This window comes from Oncorhynchus clarkii, chromosome 22 (genome assembly GCF_045791955.1).
Source record: "Oncorhynchus clarkii lewisi isolate Uvic-CL-2024 chromosome 22, UVic_Ocla_1.0, whole genome shotgun sequence".
NCBI classification, from domain to species: domain Eukaryota; kingdom Metazoa; phylum Chordata; class Actinopteri; order Salmoniformes; family Salmonidae; genus Oncorhynchus; species Oncorhynchus clarkii.
In genome coordinates this window covers 51,811,200-51,835,171 of record NC_092168.1, presented here as the reverse complement: position 1 = coordinate 51,835,171, position 23,972 = coordinate 51,811,200, and the positions used below count along the sequence as shown (strand labels likewise).

General features: G+C 47.6%; 1 protein-coding gene across 3 annotated transcripts in view; it reads left to right on the top strand.

Annotated features, from left to right (window-relative positions):
- The first annotated feature begins 239 nt into the window (after window positions 1-239).
- The window catches only part of LOC139381008 (ankyrin repeat and zinc finger peptidyl tRNA hydrolase 1), a 35,815-nt gene continuing 12,082 nt past the window's right edge, over window positions 240-23,972 (top strand). The window contains exons 1-7 of one of the 3 annotated variants that reach the window (XM_071124238.1): window positions 240-295; window positions 4,620-4,766; window positions 5,981-6,108; window positions 8,864-8,966; window positions 10,163-10,371; window positions 13,864-13,973; window positions 15,203-15,356. In XM_071124238.1, coding sequence (XP_070980339.1) covers window positions 4,637-4,766; window positions 5,981-6,108; window positions 8,864-8,966; window positions 10,163-10,371; window positions 13,864-13,973; window positions 15,203-15,356 — 834 coding nt within the window. In that variant the 5' untranslated portion in view covers window positions 240-295; window positions 4,620-4,636. Of the gene's footprint in view, window positions 370-1,309; window positions 1,585-4,619; window positions 4,767-5,980; window positions 6,109-8,863; window positions 8,967-10,162; window positions 10,372-13,863; window positions 13,974-15,202; window positions 15,357-23,972 lie in introns of those variants that run through there. The other 2 variants (XM_071124236.1, XM_071124237.1) reach the window with 2 other exon arrangements.

Sequence of the window (23,972 nt, the reverse complement as noted above, 5' to 3'; positions counted from 1 at the left end):
ATAACAACACATCGTTTCATTGGCCAGACACAAACCAATCACATGCTTGCCAACCAGTGCCACCCGGTTTATGTTGGACAGGGTTGGAAGGGATTTGGGAGGGCCTATTATAATTTACTAGGGCTTTTTATTTTCTCAGAAGTACTGAGTTTGGTAGGAGGATTATGACATGTTGTTAACCGTGATTGACCACACACTCCAGCACGGTAGGTGGCGCCATGCACTTTTAACGTTTGTTTGCGGACCGCCATTATATCATAGAAGAAGAAGTTACTCAATCTGCCAGCCAAATAGTGTAGGTAGAGCGTTATCAAACTGGTAACTAGAATTTGTCTTTATTCAACATCGACAAGACGTGGCATCATTTTGGTACGTGTTTAAAACAACAACACATCTGGAAATTAGCTAGCTACTATGGTCACACGTTGCCGTTGATTGATATGGCTAATGTTAGCTAGCGAACTAACTAGTAGCAACCACCATAGCTAGCACAGGGGTAGATAGTTAACTGTTTTACACGTGGTACGTTTACTCACGTAACGTTAGATAAGATTAAATCAAGTGGGTGTTTCAACATCAAATGTAAATATGACATAGTTTGCTAGATTATAGCCAATCTCTGAAATAGAAAACAGACTAAACTCCACTCCATGGTGGAGGAAGTCCCCCAACAGAGTGTAGCAGAAACAGGGGCATCATTTGAGAAAGGTGCAATTCTGTGTGTTCCTTAATGTGGGCACCCCTGCTTCTGCAGGAACCCCTCCTTAATGTGGACACTCCTGCTTCTGCAGGAACCCCTCCTTAATGTGGACACTCCTGCTTCTGCAGGAACCCCTCTTTAATGTGGACACTCCTGATTCTGCAGGAACCCCTCCTTAATGTGGACACTCCTGCTTCTGCAGGAACCCCTCTTTAATGTGGACACTCCTGATTCTGCAGGAACCCCTCTTTAATGTGGACACTCCTGATTCTGCAGGAACCCCTCTTTAATGTGGACACTCCTGATTCTGCAGGAACCCCTCCTTAATGTGGACACTCCTGCTTCTGCAGGAACCCCTCTTTAATGTGGACACTCCTGATTCTGCAGGAACCCCTCTTTAATGTGGACACTCCTGATTCTGCAGGAACCCCTCTTTAATGTGGACACTCCTGATTCTGCAGGAACCCCTCTTTAATGTGGACACTCCTGATTCTGCAGGAACCCCTCTTTAATGTGGACACTCCTGATTCTGCAGGAACCCCTCCTTAATGTGGACACTCCTGCTTCTGCAGGAACCCCTCCTTAATGTGGACACTCCTGATTCTGCAGGAACCCCTCCTTAATGTGGACACTCCTGATTCTGCAGGAACCCCTCCTTAATGTGGACACTCCTGATTCTGCAGGAACCCCTCCTTAATGTGGACACTCCTGCTTCTGCAGGAACCCCTCTTTAATGTGGACACTCCTGATTCTGCAGGAACCCCTCTTTAATGTGGACACTCCTGCTTCTGCAGTAACCCCTCTTTAGACTTCTATTGGTCCATTTTTTAAAAGTTGTACTGCAGAAATCGCTCCTCCATTTCCTGGTTGCTGAAACCCTAATAGTAAGCCTGTTTTACTTTCACCTTTATTTAACGAGTCAGTTTAGAACAAACTCATATTTACAATGACGGCCTACCAAACGGCCTCCTGCGGGGATGGGGGCTGGGAGTAAAAATATAGGACAAAACACACAATCACGACGAGAGAGACAACACTACGGGTGTAGGCCGTCATTCTAAATACGAATTTGTTCTTAACTTACTTGGTTGAGTACAACCAAGATGTGTTGTTTGGCTCTCTCAGTTGTGGTTTAACCTGTAAAAATGAAAAATAGTCAAATAAATAAAAAAATAGAGACCTAAGACAATAACATAGCATGGTAGCAGCACAACACAGGGCACAAACAACAGCAATACATCACGCCTAATGTCAGTTTGTGTCAAAATAAGATTCTAGTGGAGAATCATGGTACCATCTAAACCGCTGTGAAATATATTTTACATCACCAAAAATATTGTTGATGCAGGAACCACTGGGGGGTGAAGGTGTTCATGAAGGAACCACTGGGGACCTTGAGGGGGGTGAAGGTGTTCATGAAGGAACCACTGGGGACCTTGAGGGGGGTGAAGGTGTTCATGAAGGAACCACTGGGGACCTTGAGGGGGGTGAAAGTGTTCATGAAGGAACCACTGGGGACCTTGAGGGGGGTGAAGGTGTTCATGAAGGAACCACTGGGGACCATGAGGGGGGTGAAGGTGTTCATGAAGGAACCACTGGGGACCTTGAGGGGGGTGAAGGTGTTCATGAAGGAACCACTGGGGACCTTGAGGGGGGTGAAGGTGTTCATGAAGGAACCACTGGGGACCTTGAGGGGGGTGAAGGTGTTCATGAAGGAACCACTGGGGACCTTGAGGGGGGTGAAGGTGTTCATGAAGGAACCACTGGGGACCTTGAGGGGGGTGAAGGTGTTCATGAAGGAACCACTGGGGACCTTGAGGGGGGTGAAGGTGTTCATGAAGGAACCACTGGGGACCTTGAGGGGGGTGAAGGTGTTCATGAAGGAACCACTGGGGACCTTGAGGGGGGTGAAGGTGGTCATGAAGGAACCACTGGGGACCTTGAGGGGGGTGAAGGTGTTCATGAAGGAACCACTGGGGACCTTGAGGGGGGTGAAGGTGTTCATGAAGGAACCACTGGGGAGCTTGAGGGGGGTGAAGGTGTTCATGAAGGAACCACTGGGGACCTTGAGGGGGGTGAAGGTGTTCATGAAGGAACCACTTGAGGGGGGTGAAGGTGTTCATGAAGGAACCACTGGGGACCTTGAGGGGGGTGAAGGTGTTCATGAAGGAACCACTGGGGACCTTGAGGGGGGTGAAGGTGTTCATGAAGGAACCACTGGGGACCTTGAGGGGGGTGAAGGTGTTCATGCAGGAACCACTGGGGACCTTGAGGGGGGTGAAGGTGTTCATGAAGGAACCACTGGGGACCTTGAGGGGGGTGAAGGTGTTCATGAAGGAACCAATGGGGACCTTGAGGGGGGTGAAGGTGTTCATGAAGGAACCAATGGGAATGCCCACATGCGGAAACGCCCTGAATTGCGGGCTGCAGTTGCACACTATTGCCTAATTTATTCATGTTGCATAGAAACGATTCTAAAATACTACTTAACGAAGGGAATTTATAATGTTCATACGCATAGAAAGTGTGATTTATCAAACACTCCTACGAGCGTCGTACACACACTGGTAGGAGATAACCGTTGATAAATGCCAATTGTTCTCAAACTCTGTGCTCGTGTACAATCTTGGCTAGTTGCATTTTCGAAACTCTCCCAATTAACTATATGGTCAAAATCATACCTTTTTTAAAGTCTGTGGGGAACATACGCCATTCCATGAAATATCCTACACCAACAAAAAAAACTATGCTAAAAAACCTTTTCCGAGACTGTAAAAGGTGCTCGTGTCAGATTTGAGTACAACCAAGATGTGTTTGGCTCTCAGTTGTGGTTTGACCTGTACAAATAAAAACATAGCTAGAAAGAGAGGATCATTAGGACAAATAACATTTAATTTTCTCTACCTTTTAATTTAACTAGACAAGTACGTTTTAGAACATTTTCTTATTTACAATGACGGTCCACACCAGCCAAACCCAGATGATACTGGGCCAATTGTGCGCCGCCCTACGGGACTCCCAATCACGGCCGGTTGTGATACAGCCTGGATTCGAACAAGGGTGTCTATAGTGACGCCTCAAGCACTGAGATGCAGTGCCTTAGACAGCTGCGCCACTCGAATGAATGAATGAATGAATGAACGAGTCGTGCGTCTTTTGCTCATAACAGTGCATTCGGAAAGTATTCAGGCCCCTTCAATTTTTCGCTGTTCTATGCTTGACAAGCAGTTCCCTTATCACTTGACCACTGTGCGTACGCATGGCTGTGCGTAACTTTACGTACACGCTCAAGCAAACGTTCAGAATTATAAATCTCGCTTTGTGTGGGAATGATCCCACGCATGACCAACTACATCGGTCAATATTTCAGTACCCATCCTTTGTAGTTAAGTGCCTTTCTTTTTCTGCTGAAATCCATACTTTTTTCAAATGAAAGTTAATCAGAAACAACTACTGTGTCCTTGTTGAGATTAAATTGGCACATGCGCCGAGTTGCCGTCTTAGAGCTATACAGCTATAAACAAACTGTTGGGAGAATGTATTAACGTTTACTGACAAAGTATGGAATTCAGCAAACAAAGGCACGCAACTACAGACAACAAACATATAGGTACACGGTACGTGTTTCATCATTTAAAGCATGTACGTGTTGACCCTGTATTCGGAGCTAGATTCCACTACGCCTGGTCTCTGCTCCACTCTGGTGGAGTCACCAGACACTTCATTCACCATGGAGTTTAGTCCGCTATGATCTAGCTACTGTAGTAGTTACACGTTGATCTAGCTACTGTAGTAGTTACAAACGTTGATCTAGCTACTGTAGTAGTTACAAACATTGATCTAGCTACTGTAGTAGTTACACGTTGATCTAGCTACTGTAGTAGTTACAGATTCTCACTCTCATATTGATGTTCTTCAGATGCTCCGGAGTCTACAATGACCACAGGTCCAGAACACCGCTCCGTGTTTGAGTACTGTCTTCAAGACTCTGCTCTACAGGAGGTCCGAGAAGTTACCAGTGTTCATGAGCCTCCTGTACACACCAAGAATCCACCACACAGTCATGGTGGGTAGCTAGCTGTAAGCTATGTCTATGGCTGTTGTACATCCTGAAAGCAGTCATTTGTGCCCCGGTTGTTTATTTGTCATGTAAATAGTCATTAATATAAAGTCAACATGTAAAGTGTTGGTCCCATATTTCATGAGCTGAAATAAAATATCTCAGAAATGTTCCATATGCACAAAAAAGCTTATTTCTCTCAAATTTTGTGCCAAGATAATCCGTCCACCTGATAGGTTTATCATATTGTGAAGCTGATTCAACAGCATGATCATTACACAGATGCACCTTGTGCTGGGGACAATGAAAAGCCACTCTAAAATGTGCAGTTTTTCTCACAACACCACAGATGTCTCAAGTTTTGAGGTTGTGTGTAATTGGCATGCTGACTGCAGGAATGTCCACCAGAGTTGTTGCCAGAGAAGTTAATGTTAATTTCTCTACCATAAGCCGTCTCCAATGTTGTTTTTGAGAATTTGACAGTACATCCAACCGGCCTCACAACCGCAGACCAGGTGTAAACACGCCAGCCCAGGACCTCCACATCCGGCTTCTTCACCTGCGGGATCGTCTGTAACCAGCCACCTGGACAGTGGATGAAACAGTTTATTTCTGTCTGTAATAAATCCCTTTTGTTGAGAGAAACTCATTCTGATTGTCTGGTCCTGGCTCCCCAGTGGGTGGTCCTGGCTCCCCAGTGGGTGGTCCTGGCTCCCCAGTGGGTGGTCCTGGCTCCCCAGTGGGTGGGCCTGGCTCCCCAGTGGGTGGGCCTGGCTCCCCAGTGGCTGGGTCTGGCTCCCCAGTGGGTGGTCCTGGCTCCCCAGTGGGTGGGCCTGGCTCCCCAGTGGGTGGGCCTGGCTCCCCAGTGGGTGGGCCTGGCTCCCCAGTGGGTGGGCCTGGCTCCCCAGTGGGTGGGCCTGGCTCCCCAGTGGGTGGGCCTGGCTCCCCAGTGGGTGGGCCTGGCTCCCCAGTGGCTGGGTCTGGCTCCCCAGTGGCTGGGTCTGGCTCCCCAGTGGCTGGGTCTGGCTCCCCAGTGGCTGGGCCTGGCTCCCCAGTGGCTGGGCCTGGCTCCCCAGTCATAGGAAATCCATAGATTAGGGTCTAATGAATTGATTTCAATTGACCGATTTCCTATGAACATTAACTCGGTAAATTCGTTTTAGTTCGGTATAGTTTATCTCCCATGTCACTCAAGTCCTGTATGTATGTCATCCTAACAGGAGTGACTGTGTGCCCCAAGGAGGATCTCCAGGATGAAAAACAGCCAGAGAGCAGCCTGGGTAGAGATGTGTCTGACAGGATGGTGTGCTCGGCCTGCCAGTGCCCCTTCGACACCCGGGAGGAGCAGGTGAATAACTGACTGAGGGTTGGGATGGACTGACCAGAGACCATAAAGGAGAGATTCACCCATTTAGAATATTATATAGTTTTTTTCGGCATCTTTGAGCCATGTTCTATCGATTCCCTGTTAGTGTTACGATACCAACATTTAACTAACGATACCAGGCCAAGTATCACCATACCAACGATACGATACCAGGCCAAGTATCACCATACCAACGATACGATACCAGGCCAAGTATCACCATACCAACGATACGATACCAGGCCAAGTATCACCATACCAACGATACGATACCAGGCCAAGTATCACCATACCAACGATACGATACCAGGCCAAGTATCACCATTCCAACATTTTACTAACGATACCAGGCCAAGTATCACCATACCTACGATACGATACCAGGCCAAGTATCACCATTCCAACATTTTACTAACGATACCAGGCCAAGTATCACCATACCTACGATACGATACCAGGCCAAGTATCACCATACCAACGATACGATACCAGGCCAAGTATCACCATACCAACGATACGATACCAGGCCAAGTATCACCATACCAACGATACGATACCAGGCCAAGTATCACTATACCTACGATACGATACCAGGCCAAGTATCACCATTCCAACATTTAACTAACGATACCAGGCCAAGTATCACCATACCAACGATACGATACCAGGCCAAGTATCACCATTCCAACATTTAACTAACGATACCAGGCCAAGTATCACCATTCCAACATTTTACTAACGATACCGGGCCAAGTATCACCATACCAACGATACGATACTAGACCAAGTATCACCATACCAACGATACGATACCAGGCCAAGTATCACCATACCAACGATACGATACCAGGCCAAGTATCACCATGCCAACGATACGATACCAGGCCAAGTATCACCATACCAACGATACGATACCAGGCCAAGTATCACCATTCCAACATTTAACTAACGATACCAGGCCAAGTATCACCATACCAACGATACGATACCAGGCCAAGTATCACCATACCAACGATACGATACCAGGCCAAGTATCACCATGCCAACGATACGATACCAGGCCAAGTATCACCATACCAACAATACGATACCAGGCCAAGTATCACCATTCCAACATTTAACTAACGATACCAGGCCAAGTATCACCATTCCAACATTTTACTAACGATACCAGGCCAAGTATCACCATACCAACGATACGATACCAGACCAAGTATCACCATACCAACGATACGATACCAGGCCAAGTATCACCATACCAACGATACAATACCAGACCAAGTATCACCATACCAACGATACGATACCAGGCCAAGTATCACCATTCCAACATTTAACTAACGATACCAGGCCAAGTATCACCATTCCAACATTTTACTAACGATACCAGGCCAAGTATCACCATACCAACGATACGATACCAGGCCAAGTATCACCATGCCAACGATACGATACCAGGCCAAGTATCACCATGCCAACGATACGATACCAGGCCAAGTATCTCCATGCCAACGATACGATACCAGGCCAAGTATCACCCTTGCAACATTTTACTAACGATACCAATGCATGACATCCGGCGCAACATAACTGAGTGCTTATGGGTAATGGCTTATGGGTAATGTGAACGAGGGTTGGAAGGGGATGCGGCTGGCTGATTTACAGCTGGTACACGTGATATGAGCATGGAAGTGAAGTCCATATCATTGGACCAACGCATATAAGAGACTGAATTTATAATCACAACTGACTTCATAAACATTGTATAACAGGCGCCATCAGGTTCTTTAGATCGGTATGGCAGAAAAAGTCTGTAGTATCATATGAAACGGTACTACGGTTTTCAAAACTGTTTGTATCATGATGTTTTGGTACCATGATATTACCGTGATACCGGTGTGTATATATCTTGTAACACTAATTCCCGGTGTCATTTATCTTGTGCTATTGTTGTTCACGTTGGTCATAAATAATAATAATGGCTGATTGATGTGTTTTGGCATCATAGGCCACGTAATACCAGCTGTATTTCTGCCCAATGTGAACAGTAATATTGCAACAAACACGTGAAAACATGAAATGACACCGGGAATCGACAGAACATTGCTTGGGGATGCCCAAAACGATAACGTTAAAAATGGGTGAATCTTTCCTTTTTTTTAAAGGGATACATCAGAATTTTGATGATGAGGCCCGTTATCTACTGACCCAGAGTCAGATGGTCTCCGTTATCTACTGACCCAGAGTCAGATGGTCTCCGTTATCTACTGACCCAGAGTCAGATGGTCTCCGTTATCTACTGACCCAGAGTCAGATGGTCTCCGTTATCTACTGACCCAGAGTCAGATGGTCTCCGTTATCTACTGACCCAGAGTCAGATGGTCTCCGTTATCTACTGACCCAGAGTCAGATGGACTCCGTTATCTACTGATAACATCAATATCTCAGAATTGAGAATGTGGTACTAGTCAGTCAGTGTGGTACTAGTCAGTCAGTGTGTTACTAGTCAGTCAGTGCGGTACTAGTCAGTCAGTGTGTTACTAGTCAGTCAGTGTGTTACTAGTCAGTCAGTGTGGTACTAGTCAGTCAGTGTGGGACTAGTCAGTATGGTACTAGTCAGTGTGTTACTAGTCAGTCAGTGTGGGACTAGTCAGTCAGTGTGGGACTAGTCAGTCTGGTACTAGTGAGTGTGGTACTAGTCAGTGGTTTAGATGTGGAGTGTAATTTTTACTTTCAGATGGAGCACTACAAGTTGGACTGGCACCGTTTTAACCTGAGGCAGAGACCATCTGGTAAAACACCAGCCACAGTGGAGGAGTTTGAGAGGAAGACCGGTGGAGGTGAGTCACCACGCATCTAATCTGGGCACTCAGAACCAAATCAGCAACTCTATGTTAAGGTTCAGGTTGTCATGGGAGACGGCCAGACGTAACTACCTCATCAAGGTAAAGAGTGGCTACTTTGAAGAATATAAAATATATGTTGATTTGTTTAACACTTTTTTGGTTACTACATGATTCCATGTGTGTTATTTCATAGTTTTGATGTCTTCACTATTATTGTTTTTATAATTATTATTACTATTAATAGGTTGGCCACCGACCGTAGGCCCCCGATAGGTTGGCCACCGACCGTAGGCCCCCGATAGGTTGGCCACCGACCGTAGGCCCCCGATAGGTTGGCCACCGACCGTAGGCCCCCGATAGGTTGGCCACCGACCGTAGGCCCCCGATAGGTTGGCCACCGACCGTAGGCCCCCGATAGGTTGGCCACCGACCGTAGGCCCCCGATAGGTTGGCCACCGACCGTAGGCCCCCGATAGGTTGGCCACCGACCGTAGGCCCCCGATAGGTTGGCCACCGACCGTAGGCCCCCGATAGGTTGGCCACCGACCGTAGGCCCCCGATAGGTTGGCCACCGACCGTAGGCCCCCGATAGGTTGGCCACCGACCGTAGGCCCGAACAGATATAAAGGCTACCGGTACTAATGCTTCATGAAAGGAGTGTATATATTTGGCCAGGCGACGTGAGTTTATACACTTACAGAATGGAGGTTTTACTCCGCTGGTCTGGGGAAGAAATTACGAGTCAAGAACAAGTAGAAATGTATCTGACGCGTGACACCAAGGCAACACCGAGACAGTCAATATGTGGTCTGGAGACCGGACTCCCTACAACACTGGTGCTAGCTACGGGAATTGACCCACTACGACTTGGTGCGTCTGTGTAATCTCGCTGAGTCTACCTTTAAACCTAACGTGACCTGACCCATCACCTTATGCATTATTACTGAAACTAAATTGAATTTCAAATTAAAAATCTTAACTTAGTTTTTGCTAGACATGTATCAAATCAGTATCAACAATGGAATAGAATGAAGAAAGACGAGGGCTGTGTCTAATGGTACCCTATTCCCTCTATAGTGCACTACTTTCAACCATAAGTGCTGGTCAAAAGCAGTGCACTATATAGGGTGCAACCCTTGTCTCTTCTTCATTCTACTCCATCTGTACAAATGAATTTGTTCTGTCCACAGGAGACATGTCTAGCATCTCAGGTTCTGACTCGGAGGACGAGGAACCAGACGACAGTGACTGGGTTGTGGAGAACACCGAGGCTGCTCCTCTACAGAAGGACGACGGTGTTCTAGAAGCGGAATCCTTCGGTCGCCTCTCCAACCGGGTCGTGTTCCAGAACTCTCAGGGGCAGTACCTGGCTGTCTACCGCTGTGTTCTGCAGAGCAAGGTGAGACTCGGACGGACAAGTGGACTCTTTTTAACACAAAACAATCAGCCTCCCTTGAGAAATGAATGAAGAATGGGTTGTATGTTATATGATTGAGTTAGAGTGCTGTGAAAAAGTATTTGTCTTTTGATCTACGTTTACATATTTTTGATACTGAATTATCAAACCTTCATCCAAAACCTAATAATAGATCAAGTGAACCTTAGTGGACAAATAACACAAACAATTATGTACTTATTTCATAAACAAAGTTATGCAACACCCAATGCCCTTGTGTGAAAAGTAATTGCCCCCTTTCACTCATTAACTGGTTGTGCCACATTTAGCTGCAACGACTCCAACCCACCACTTCCTGTGGACTTGTTGATCAGTCTCTCACGTCGCTGTGGAGGAATTTACTGTAGCTGCAACGACTCCAACCCACCACTTCCTGTGGACTTGTTGATCAGCCTCACGTCGCTGTGGAGGAAGTCTGGTCCACTCTAACATGCAGAACTGCTATAACTCAACAACATTTGTGGGTTTTCAAGGATGAACTGCTCGTTTCAAGTCCTGCCACAACATCTCAGTTGGGATTAGATCTAGACTTTGACTAGGCCATTCTAAAACTTCACATTTGTTGCTTTTTAACCATTTTTATGTAGACTTGATTTTGGGTTTGGGGTCATTGTCTTGCTGCATGACCCAGCTGCTCTTCAGCTCACTGTGGAATGCAGTGCTTTTCTCCAGACATAATGGGACCCATGTCTTCCAAAAGGTTTACTCCAGTTTGGCCAAAAAGCACCTGGATGATCATCAAGACTCTTGGCGTTATGGACGACACATTATTTAATCCACTCTGTATTTCAGTCTGCCATAGAGGAAGACCGTAAGATGGCACCGACAGACATGACAGCTCTGCTTGTAGCTCCTAATACCCTGACTACATCGCTCGCGTTGCAAAATAAATTTAGGAATCTGTTATTCAATTATTGCACCCACACTGTTTGTGCGTGTCAATGAGCGTCTGCGTTGCCAAGGGCTAAAATAGAAGTCTGACGCAGATTTCTGACCCAGATCACGCTGCAAGTCCTGCCTCTCCCATCTCCTCATTGGTTTATAGAAGCAGGTACCCACGTGCCATCTCCTCATTGGTTATACCCAGGTGGGTGATTGAAAGACGAAATGTTTTGCTGGTCGTCGTGGTAATACTATGAAAGTTTAGATGCCGATCACCATGTAAATACAAAGATGAAAAAGCCTGGAAGGAGGAGAGATGACTAGCAACAATTCGGTTGATCGTTTTATGTGTGGATTAATTGGTGGAGTAGAAGACCTTGTGCATTTCGGGTAAAAAACAACTCAATGTTTATATCCCAGGACAAATAAGCTAGCAACAGCAAGCTAGCTAAATAGGACAAATTAGCTAGCTAAAAAGGACAAATTAGATAGCAACAGCAAGCTAGCTAAAAAGGACAAATTAGCTAGCAACAGCAAGCTAACTAACTAAATTGCCATCAATGTTTAATGCTTTTTGACCTGTCCCTAAATGAATGTAATTTGTTCAGAGTTTGTTTTGATATTTTAACCTGCGTGTCGTGTAAATAAATGTATGCACGATGGCGGTTTGGGTTCCGTGTCAGACATGACAGACATGACAGCTCTGCTTGTAGCTCCTCAGACATGACAGACATGACAGCTCTGCTTGTAGCTCCTCAGACATGACAGCTCTGCTTGTAGCTCCTCAGACATGACAGCTCTGCTTGTAGCTCCTAAGACATGACAGCTCTGCTTGTAGCTCCTCAGACATGACAGCTCTGCTTGTAGCTCCTAAGACATGACAGCTCTGCTTGTAGCTCCTCAGACATGACAGCTCTGCTTGTAGCTCCTAAGACATGACAGACATGACAGCTCTGCTTGTAGCTCCTCAGACATGACAGCTCTGCTTGTAGCTCCTCAGACATGACAGCTCTGCTTGTAGCTCCTCAGACATGACAGCTCTGCTTGTAGCTCCTCAGACATGACAGACATGACAGCTCTGCTTGTAGCTCCTCAGACATGACAGCTCTGCTTGTAGCTCCTCAGACATGACAGCTCTGCTTGTAGCTCCTCAGACATGACAGCTCTGCTTGTAGCTCCTCAGACATGACAGCTCTGCTTGTAGCTCCTCAGACATGACAGCTCTGCTTGTAGCTCCTCAGACATGACAGCTCTGCTTGTAGCTCCTAAGACATGACAGCTCTGCTTGTAGCTCCTAAGACATGACAGACATGACAGCTCTGCTTGTAGCTCCTCAGACATGACAGACATGACAGCTCTGCTTGTAGCTCCTCAGACATGACAGCTCTGCTTGTAGCTCCTAAGACATGACAGCTCTGCTTGTAGCTCCTAAGACATGACAGCTCTGCTTGTAGCTCCTAAGACATGACAGCTCTGCTTGTAGCTCCTAAGACATGACAGCTCTGCTTGTAGCTCCTAAGACATGACAGACATGACAGCTCTGCTTGTAGCTCCTCAGACATGACAGCTCTGCTTGTAGCTCCTAAGACATGACAGCTCTGCTTGTAGCTCCTAAGACATGACAGACATGACAGCTCTGCTTGTAGCTCCTCAGACATGACAGCTCTGCTTGTAGCTCCTCAGACATGACAGCTCTGCTTGTAGCTCCTCAGACATGACAGCTCTGCTTGTAGCTCCTAAGACATGACAGCTCTGCTTGTAGCTCCTAAGACATGACAGACATGACAGCTCTGCTTGTAGCTCCTCAGACATGACAGCTCTGCTTGTAGCTCCTCAGACATGACAGCTCTGCTTGTAGCTCCTCAGACATGACAGCTCTGCTTGTAGCTCCTAAGACATGACAGCTCTGCTTGTAGCTCCTAAGACATGACAGACATGACAGCTCTGCTTGTAGCTCCTCAGACATGACAGCTCTGCTTGTAACTCCTAAGACATGACAGACATGACAGCTCTGCTTGTAGCTCCTCAGACATGACAGCTCTGCTTGTAGCTCCTCAGACATGACAGCTCTGCTTGTAGCTCCTCAGACATGACAGCTCTGCTTGTAGCTCCTCAGACATGACAGACATGACAGCTCTGCTTGTAGCTCCTCAGACATGACAGACATGACAGACATGACAGCTCTGCTTGTAGCTCCTCAGACATGACAGCTCTGCTTGTAGCTCCTCAGACATGACAGCTCTGCTTGTAGCTCCTCAGACATGACAGCTCTGCTTGTAGCTCCTCAGACATGACAGACATGACAGCTCTGCTTGTAGCTCCTCAGACATGACAACTCTGCTTGTAGCTCCTAAGACATGACAGCTCTGCTTGTAGCTCCTAAACAACAGTATTACGTATTTTTGTGTTATTTCTTTGTTAGATACTACTACACTGATGGAGCTTGGAACCCAAGCAGTTCACTATAACATCTGCTAAATATGTGTATGTAACCAATATGATTTGATTTGACATGGTGTGGCATCGCTACAGTTAAGACTATATGCATTTCAGTCTGCCATAGAGGAAGACCTGGTGGCCTCTCTACAAAGTCTCAGTAACAAGACTATGTGGGTCATTCTGATGGCAGGTGGTGGACACTTCGCTGGAGCCGTGTTTCAAGGGTCAGTGATGAGAAGCCTGGCTTCATATTCTCTATGGCTATAGTGGTCTCAAATGGTACTATATTCTCTAAATGGTGCTCTGTAGGGCTCTGGTCAAAAATTGTGCAGTGGGTCCCTGGGCTCAGTTCTAAAGTAGTGTCCTGTGTAGGGAATAGGGTCCTGGGTTCAGTTCTAAAGTAGTGTCCTGTGTAGGGAATAGGGTCCTGTGTAGGGAATAGTGTCCTGTGTAGGGAATAGTGTCCTGGGTTCAGGTATAAAGTAGTGTCCTGTGTAGGGAATAGTGTCCTGGGTTCAGGTATAAAGTAGTGCCCTGGGTAGGTAGGGGGGTAATGCCCTGGGTAGGTAGGGGGGTAATGCCCTGGGTAGGTAGGGGGGTAGTGCCCTGGGTAGGTAGGGGGGTAATGCCCTGGGTAGGTAGGGGGGTAATGCCCTGGGTAGGTAGGGGGGTAATGCCCTGGGTAGGTAGGGGGGTAGTGCCCTGGGTAGGTAGGGGGGTAGTGCCCTGGGTAGGTAGGGGGGTAGTGCCCTGGGTAGGTAGGGGGGTAGTGCCCTGGGTAGGTAGGGGGGTAGTGCCCTGGGTAGGTAGGGGGGTAGTGCCATGGGTAGGTAGGGGGGTAGTGCCATGGGTTGGTAGGGCACTACATTACAAATGTATAAAAAAACAACATTTATAACATTTACGTGATAAATGTTTACACAAATCACATTTACATAAGTATTCAGACCCCCAAATGAATTTACCACAGGTGGATTCCAGTCAAGTTGGAGAAACATCTCAAGGATGATCAATGGGACTCGAAATTGAGCTCAGGTGCATCCGGTTTCCATTGATCATCCTTGAGATGTTTCTACAACTTGACTGGAGTCCACCTGTGGTAAATTCAATTGATTGGACATGATTTGGAAAGGCACACACCTGTCTATATAAGGTCCCACAGTTGACAGTACATGTCAGAACAAAAACCAAGCCATGAGGTCAAAGAAATTGTCCGTAGAGCTCCGAGACAGGATTGTGTCGAGGCACAGATCTGGGGAAGGGGACCAAAACATTTCTGCAGCATATTGTGTGTAGATTGGTCAGGGGGGGAAAAAACATTGAATCAAATTTAGAATAAGGTTGTAACAAAATGTGGAAAAAGGTCAAGGGGTCTTTCTGAATGCACGGTAGGTCTTCCTCTCAGTACTAAAAGATGATTCACCCCCCCCCCCCCCCATCTCTGCTGTTCCAGGAGAGAGGTGTTGCAGCACAAGACGTTCCATCGGTACACTGTGAGAGCCAAGCGGGGGACAGCCCAGGGTCTGAGAGATGCTAAGAACAGCAGTCATGCTCCTAAATCAGCCGGAGCTGCCCTGAGGCGATACAACGAATCTGCACTCGTCAAGGCAACACAACTACTCTTATTATTTTGATGTGTCTGGACTAACCCGGAAAACACATTCGTTTTCCCTCTGATTAGCCAGAACTACAATAAGTTAAAGTATGATCTTCTCCCGCTCACACATGAATGTAATGTTCTGTTAGACCACACAGTGGCGCTATTTCACAGGCCACACCCTTTGTGTGATGATAATCTGACCTGATGGTGGCACATTGCTCCCCTTTGAAGGACCAGAGGAAGTTGCAGCCACTATTTCCACGTATTGTCCAACAGAGGACGTTTAGGTTCTACCTCCGAACAATGACGAAGGTTTCCATGGTAATATCTGGGGCGGCAGGGTAGCCTAGTGGTTGGAGCGTTGGACTAGTAACCGAAAGGTTGCTAGATCGAATCCCCAAGCTGACAAGATGAAAATCTGTCGTTCTGCTACTGAACAGGCAGTTAACCCACTGTTCCTAAGCCGTCATTGAAAATAAGAATTTGTTCTTAACTGACTTGCTTAGCTAAATAAAAGTTACTTTTTTTTAATCTATCGCAGTACAAAAACGTCATGATACCAACCGTTCAGAAAGCCGATCTAAAGAACCTGGTGTTATAAAATGTTTATCAAGTCAGTTTTGTTTATGAATTAAATTTAAGCAACAGCAACTAGTCTCTTGTATGCACAGGTCCATTTCATTTTCAAATCAAATACATTTTTGTCACGTGCCAAATACAACAGGTGTGGTATTATAGTGAAATACTTGGCCTGGTATCGTTAGTAAAATGTTGGCATGGTGATACTTGGCCTGGTATCGTATCGTTGGCATGGTGATACTTGGCCTGGTATTGTTAGTAAAATGTTGGAAGGGTGATACTTGGCCTGGTATCGTATCGTTGGTATGGTGATACTTGGCCTGGTATCGTTAGTTAAATGTTGGCATGGTGATACTTGGCCTGGTATCGTATCGTTGGCATGGTGATACTTGGCCTGGTATTGTTAGTAAAATGTTGGAAGGGTGATACTTGGCCTGGTATCGTATCGTTGGCATGGTGATACTTGGCCTGGTATCGTTAGTTAAATGTTGGCATGGTGATACTTGGCCTGGTATCGTATCGTTGGCATGGTGATACTTGGCCTGGTATTGTTAGTAAAATGTTGGAAGGGTGATACTTGGCCTGGTATCGTATCGTTGGCATGGTGATACTTGGCCTGGTATCGTATCGTTGGCATGGTGATACTTGGCCTGGTATCGTATCGTTGGCATGGTGATACTTGGCCTGGTATCGTATCGTTGGCATGGTGATACTTGGCCTGGTATCGTATCGTTTGTATGGTGATACTTGGCCTGGTATCGTATCGTTGGCATGGTGATACTTGGCCTGGTATCGTATCGTTGGCATGGCGAAACTTGGCCTGGTATCGTATCGTTGGCATGGTGATACTTGGCCTGGTATCGTTGGCATGGTGATACTTGGCCTGGTATCGTTGGCATGGTGATACTTGGCCTGGTATCGTATCGTTGGCATGGTGATACTTGGCCTGGTATCGTATCGTTGGCATGGTGATACTTGGCCTGGTATCGTATCGTTGGCATGGTGATACTTGGCCTGGTATCGTATCGTTGGCATGGTGATACTTGGCCTGGTATCGTATCGTTGGCATGGTGATACTTGGCCTGGTATCGTATCGTTGGCATGGTGATACTTGGCCTGGTATCGTATCGTTGGCATGGTGATACTTGGCCTGGTATGGTATCGTTGGCATGGTGATACTTGGCCTGGTATCGTTGGCATGGTGATACTTGGCCTGGTATCGTTGGCATGGTGATACTTGGCCTGGTATCGTTGGCATGGTGATACTTGGCCTGGTATCGTTGGCATGGTGATACTTGGCCTGGTATCGTTGGCATGGTGATACTTGGCCTGGTATCGTATCGTTGGCATGGTGATACTTGGCCTGGTATCGTTGGCATGGTGATACTTGGCCTGGTATCGTTGGCATGGTGATACTTGGCCTGGTATTGTTGGCATGGTGATACTTGGCCTGGTATCGTTGGCATGGTGATACTTGGCCTGGTATCGTATCGTTGGCATGGTGATACTTGGCCTGGTATCGTATCGTTGGCATGGTGATACTTGGCCTGGTATCGTATCGTTGGCATGGTGATACTTGGCCTGGTATCGTATCGTTGGTATGGTGATACTTGGCCTGGTATCGTTAGTTAAATGTTGTAAGGGTGATACTTGGCCTGGTATCGTTGGCATGGTGATACTTGGCCTGGTATCGTTGGCATGGTGATACTTGGCCTGGTATCGTATCGTTCGCATGGTGATGCTTGGCCTGGTATCGTTGGCATGGTGATACTTGGCCTGGTATCGTTGGCATGGTTGATACTTGGCCTGGTATCGTTGGCATGGTGATACTTGGCCTGGTATCGTTGGCATGGTGATACTTGGCCTGGTATCGTATCGTTGGCATGGTGATACTTGGCCTGGTATCGTATCGTTGGCATGGTGATACTTGACCTGGTATCGTATCGTTGGCATGGTGATACTTGGCCTGGTATCGTATCGTTGGCATGGTGATACTTGGCCTGGTATCGTATCGTTGGCATGGTGATACTTGACCTGGTATCGTATCGTTGGCATGGTGATACTTGGCCTGGTATCTTATCGTTGGCATGGTGATACTTGGCCTGGTATCGTATCGTTGGCATGGTGATACTTGGCCTGGTATCGTATCGTTGGCATGGTGATACTTGGCCTGGTATCGTATCGTTGGCATGGTGATACTTGGCCTGGTATCGTATCGTTGGCATGGTGATACATGGCCTGGTATCGTATCGTTGGCATGGTGATACTTGGCCTGGTATCGTATCGTTGGCATGGTGATACTTGGCCTGGTATCGTATCGTTGGCATGGTGATACTTGGCCTGGTATCGTATCGTTGGCATGGTGATACTTGGCCTGGTATCGTATCGTTGGCATGGTGATACTTGGCCTGGTATCGTATCGTTGGCATGGTGATACTTGGCCTGGTATCGTATCGTTGGCATGGTGATACTTGGCCTGGTATCGTATCGTTGGCATGGTGATACTTGGCCTGGTATCGTATCGTTGGCATGGTGATACTTGGCCTGGTATCGTATCGTTGGCATGGTGATACTTGGCCTGGTATCGTATCGTTGGCATGGTGATACTTGGCCTGGTATCGTTGGCATGGTGATACTTGGCCTGGTATCGTTGGCATGGTGATACTTGGCCTGGTATCGTTGGCATGGTGATACTTGGCCTGGTATCGTTGGCATGGTGATACTTGGCCTGGTATCGTTGGCATGGTGATACTTGGCCTGGTATCGTTGGCATGGTGATACTTGGCCTGGTATCGTTGGCATGGTGATACTTGGCCTGGTATCGTTGGCATGGTGATACTTGGCCTGGTATCGTTGGCATGGTGATACTTGGCCTGGTATCGTTGGCATGGTGATACTTGGCCTGGTATCGTTGGCATGGTGATACTTGGCCTGGTATCGTATCGTTGGCATGGTGATACTTGGCCTGGTATCGTATCGTTGGCATGGTGATACTTGGCCTGGTATCGTATCGTTGGCATGGTGATACTTGGCCTGGTATCGTTGGCATGGTGATACTTGGCCTGGTATCGTATCGTTGGCATGGTGATGCTCGGCCTGGTATCGTTGGCATGGTGATACTTGGCCTGGTATCGTTGGCATGGTTGATACTTGGCCTGGTATCGTTGGCATGGTGATACTTGGCCTGGTATCGTTGGCATGGTGATACTTGGCCTGGTATCGTATCGTTGGCATGGTGATACTTGGCCTGGTATCGTATCGATGGCATGGTGATACTTGGCCTGGTATCGTTGGCATGGTGATACTTGGCCTGGTATCGTTGGCATGGTGATACTTGGCCTGGTATCATTGGCATGGTGATACTTGGCCTGGTATCGTATCGTTGGCATGGTGATACTTGGCCTGGTATCGTTGGCATGGTGATACTTGGCCTGGTATCGTTGGCATGGTGATACTTGGCCTGGTATCGTATCGTTGGAATGGTGATACTTGGCCTGGTATCGTATCGTTGGCATGGTGATACTTGGCCTGGTATCGTATCGTTGGAATGGTGATACTTGGCCTGGTATCGTATCGTTGGCATGGTGATACTTGGCCTGGTATCGTATTGTTGGCATGGTGATACTTGGCCTGGTATCGTTGGCATGGTGATACTTGGCCTGGTATCGTTGGCATGGTGATACTTGGCCTGGTATCGTATCGTTGGCATGGTGATACTTGGCCTGGTATCGTATCGTTGGCATGGTGATACTTGGCCTGGTATCGTATCGTTGGAATGGTGATACTTGGCCTGGTATCGTATCGTTGGCATGGTGATACTTGGCCTGGTATCGTATTGTTGGCATGGTGATACTTGGCCTGGTATCGTTGGCATGGTGATACTTGGCCTGGTATCGTTGGCATGGTGATACTTGGCCTGGTATCGTATCGTTGGCATGGTGATACTTGGCCTGGTATCGTATCGTTGGCATGGTGATACTTGGCCTGGTATCGTTGGCATGGTGATACTTGGCCTGGTATCGTTGGCATGGTGATACTTGGCCTGGTATAGTATCGTTGGCATGGTGATACTTGGCCTGGTATCGTATCGTTGGCATGGTGATACTTGGCCTGGTATCGTATCGTTGGCATGGTGATGCTTGGCCTGGTATCGTATCGTTGGCATGGTGATACTTGGCCTGGTATCGTATCGTTGGCATGGTGATACTTGGCCTGGTATCGTATCGTTGGCATGGTGATACTTGGCCTGGTATCGTATCGTTGGCATGTTGATACTTGGCCTGGTATCGTATCGTTGGCATGGTGATACTTGGCCTGGTATCGTATCGTTGGCATGGTGATACTTGGCCTGGTATCGTTAGTTAAATGTTGTAAGGGTGATACTTGGCCTGGTATCGTTGGCATGGTGATACTTGGCCTGGTATCGTATCGTTGGCATGGTGATGCTTGGCCTGGTATCGTTGGCAGGGTGATACTTGGCCTGGTATCGTTGGCATGGTTGATACTTGGCCTGGTATTGTTGGCATGGTGATACTTGGCCTGGTATCGTATCGTTGGCATGGTGATACTTGGCCTGGTATCGTATCGTTGGCATGGTGATACTTGGCCTGGTATCGTTGGCATGGTGATACTTGGCCTGGTATCGTTGGCATGGTGATACTTGGCCTGGTATCGTATCGTTGGAATGGTGATACTTGGCCTGGTATCGTATCGTTGGCATGGTGATACTTGGCCTGGTATCGTATCGTTGGCATGGTGATACTTGGCCTGGTATCGTTGGCATGGTGATACTTGGCCTGGTATCGTTGGCATGGTGATACTTGGCCTGGTATCGTTGGCATGGTGATACTTGGCCTGGTATCGTATCGTTGGCATGGTGATACTTGGCCTGGTATCGTTGGCATGGTGATACTTGGCCTGGTATCGTTGGCATGGTGATACTTGGCCTGGTATCGTTGGCATGGTGATACTTGGCCTGGTATCGTTGGCATGGTGATACTTGGCCTGGTATAGTATCGTTGGCATGGTGATACTTGGCCTGGTATCGTATCGTTGGCATGGTGATACTTGGCCTGGTATCGTATCGTTGGCATGGTGATACTTGGCCTGGTATCGTTGGCATGGTGATACTTGGCCTGGTATCGTTGGCATGGTGATACTTGGCCTGGTATCGTTGGCATGGTGATACTTGGCCTGGTATCGTTGGCATGGTGATACTTGGCCTGGTATAGTATCGTTGGCATGGTGATACTTGGCCTGGTATCGTATCGTTGGCATGGTGATACTTGGCCTGGTATCGTATCGTTGGCATGGTGATGCTTGGCCTGGTATCGTATCGTTGGCATGGTGATACTTGGCCTGGTATCGTATCGTTGGCATGGTGATACTTGGCCTGGTATCGTATCGTTGGCATGGTGATACTTGGCCTGGTATCGTATCGTTTGTATGGTGATACTTGGCCTGGTATCGTATCGTTGGCATGGTGATACTTGGCCTGGTATCGTATCGTTGGCATGGCGAAACTTGGCCTGGTATCGTATCGTTGGCATGGCGAAACTTGGCCTGGTATCGTATCGTTGGCATGGTGATACTTGGCCTGGTATCGTATCGTTGGCATGGTGATACTTGGCCTGGTATCGTATCGTTGGCATGGTGATACTTGGCCTGGTATCGTATCGTTGGCATGGTGATACTTGGCCTGGTATCGTATCGTTGGCATGGTGATACTTGGCCTGGTATCGTTGGCATGGTGATACTTGGCCTGGTATCGTATCGTTGGCATGGTGATACTTGGCCTGGTATCGTATCGTTGGCATGGTGATACTTGGCCTGGTATCGTATCGTTGGCATGGTGATACTTGGCCTGGTATCGTATCGTTGGCATGGTGATACTTGGCCTGGTATCGTATCGTTGGCATGGTGATACTTGGCCTGGTATCGTATCGTTGGTATGGTGATACTTGGCCTGGTATCGTTAGTTAAATGTTGTAAGGGTGATACTTGGCCTGGTATCGTTGGCATGGTGATACTTGGCCTGGTATCGTTGGCATGGTGATACTTGGCCTGGTATCGTATCGTTCGCATGGTGATGCTTGGCCTGGTATCGTTGGCATGGTGATACTTGGCCTGGTATCGTTGGCATGGTTGATACTTGGCCTGGTATCGTTGGCATGGTGATACTTGGCCTGGTATCGTTGGCATGGTGATACTTGGCCTGGTATCGTATCGTTGGCATGGTGATACTTGGCCTGGTATCGTATCGTTGGCATGGTGATACTTGGCCTGGTATCGTATCGTTGGCATGGTGATACTTGGCCTGGTATCGTATCGTTGGCATGGTGATACTTGGCCTGGTATCGTATCGTTGGCATGGTGATACTTGGCCTGGTATCGTATCGTTGGCATGGTGATACTTGGCCTGGTATCGTATCGTTGGCTTGGTGATACTTGGCCTGGTATCGTATCGTTGGCATGGTGATACTTGGCCTGGTATCGTATCGTTGGCATGGTGATACTTGGCCTGGTATCGTATCGTTGGCATGGTGATACTTGGCCTGGTATCGTATCGTTGGCATGGTGATACTTGGCCTGGTATCGTATCGTTGGCATGGTGATACTTGGCCTGGTATCGTATCGTTGGCATGGTGATACTTGGCCTGGTATCGTATCGTTGGCATGGTGATACTTGGCCTGGTATCGTATCGTTGGCATGGTGATACTTGGCCTGGTATCGTATCGTTGGCATGGTGATACTTGGCCTGGTATCGTATCGTTGGCATGGTGATACTTGGCCTGGTATCGTATCGTTGGCATGGTGATACTTGGCCTGGTATCGTATCGTTGGCATGGTGATACTTGGCCTGGTATCGTTGGCATGGTGATACTTGGCCTGGTATCGTTGGCATGGTGATACTTGGCCTGGTATCGTTGGCATGGTGATACTTGGCCTGGTATCGTTGGCATGGTGATACTTGGCCTCGTATCGTTGGCATGGTGATACTTGGCATCGTATTGTTGGCATGGTGATACTTGGCCTGGTATCGTATCGTTGGCATGGTGATACTTGGCCTGGTATCGTATCGTTGGCATGGTGATACTTGGCCTGGTATCGTATCGTTGGTATGGTGATACTTGGCCTGGTATCGTTAGTTAAATGTTGTAAGGGTGATACTTGGCCTGGTATCGTTGGCATGGTGATACTTGGCCTGGTATCGTATCGTTGGCATGGTGATGCTTGGCCTGGTATCGTTGGCATGGTGATACTTGGCCTGGTATCGTTGGCATGGTGTATACTTGGCCTGGTATCGTTGGCATGGTGATACTTGGCCTGGTATCGTTGGCATGGTGATACTTGGCCTGGTATCGTATCGTTGGCATGGTGATACTTGGCCTGGTATCGTATCGTTGGCATGGTGATACTTGGCCTGGTATCGTTGGCATGGTGATACTTGGCCTGGTATCGTATCGTTGGAATGGTGATACTTGGCCTGGTATCGTATCGTTGGCATGGTGATACTTGGCCTGGTATCGTATCGTTGGCATGGTGATACTTGGCCTGGTATCGTTGGCATGGTGATACTTGGCCTGGTATCGTTGGCATGGTGATACTTGGCCTGGTATCGTATCGTTGGCATGGTGATACTTGGCCTGGTATCGTATCGTTGGCATGGTGATACTTGGCCTGGTATCGTTGGCATGGTGATACTTGGCCTGGTATCGTTGGCATGGTGATACTTGGCCTGGTATAGTATCGTTGGCATGGTGATACTTGGCCTGGTATCGTATCGTTGGCATGGTGATACTTGGCCTGGTATCGTATCGTTGGCATGGTGATGCTTGGCCTGGTATCTTATCGTTGGCATGGTGATACTTGGCCTGGTATCGTATCGTTGGCATGGTGATACTTGGCCTGGTATCGTATCGTTGGCATGGTGATACTTGGCCTGGTATCGTATCGTTGGCATGGTGATACTTGGCCTGGTATCGTATCGTTGGCATGGTGATACTTGGCCTGGTATCGTATCGTTGGCATGGTGATACTTGG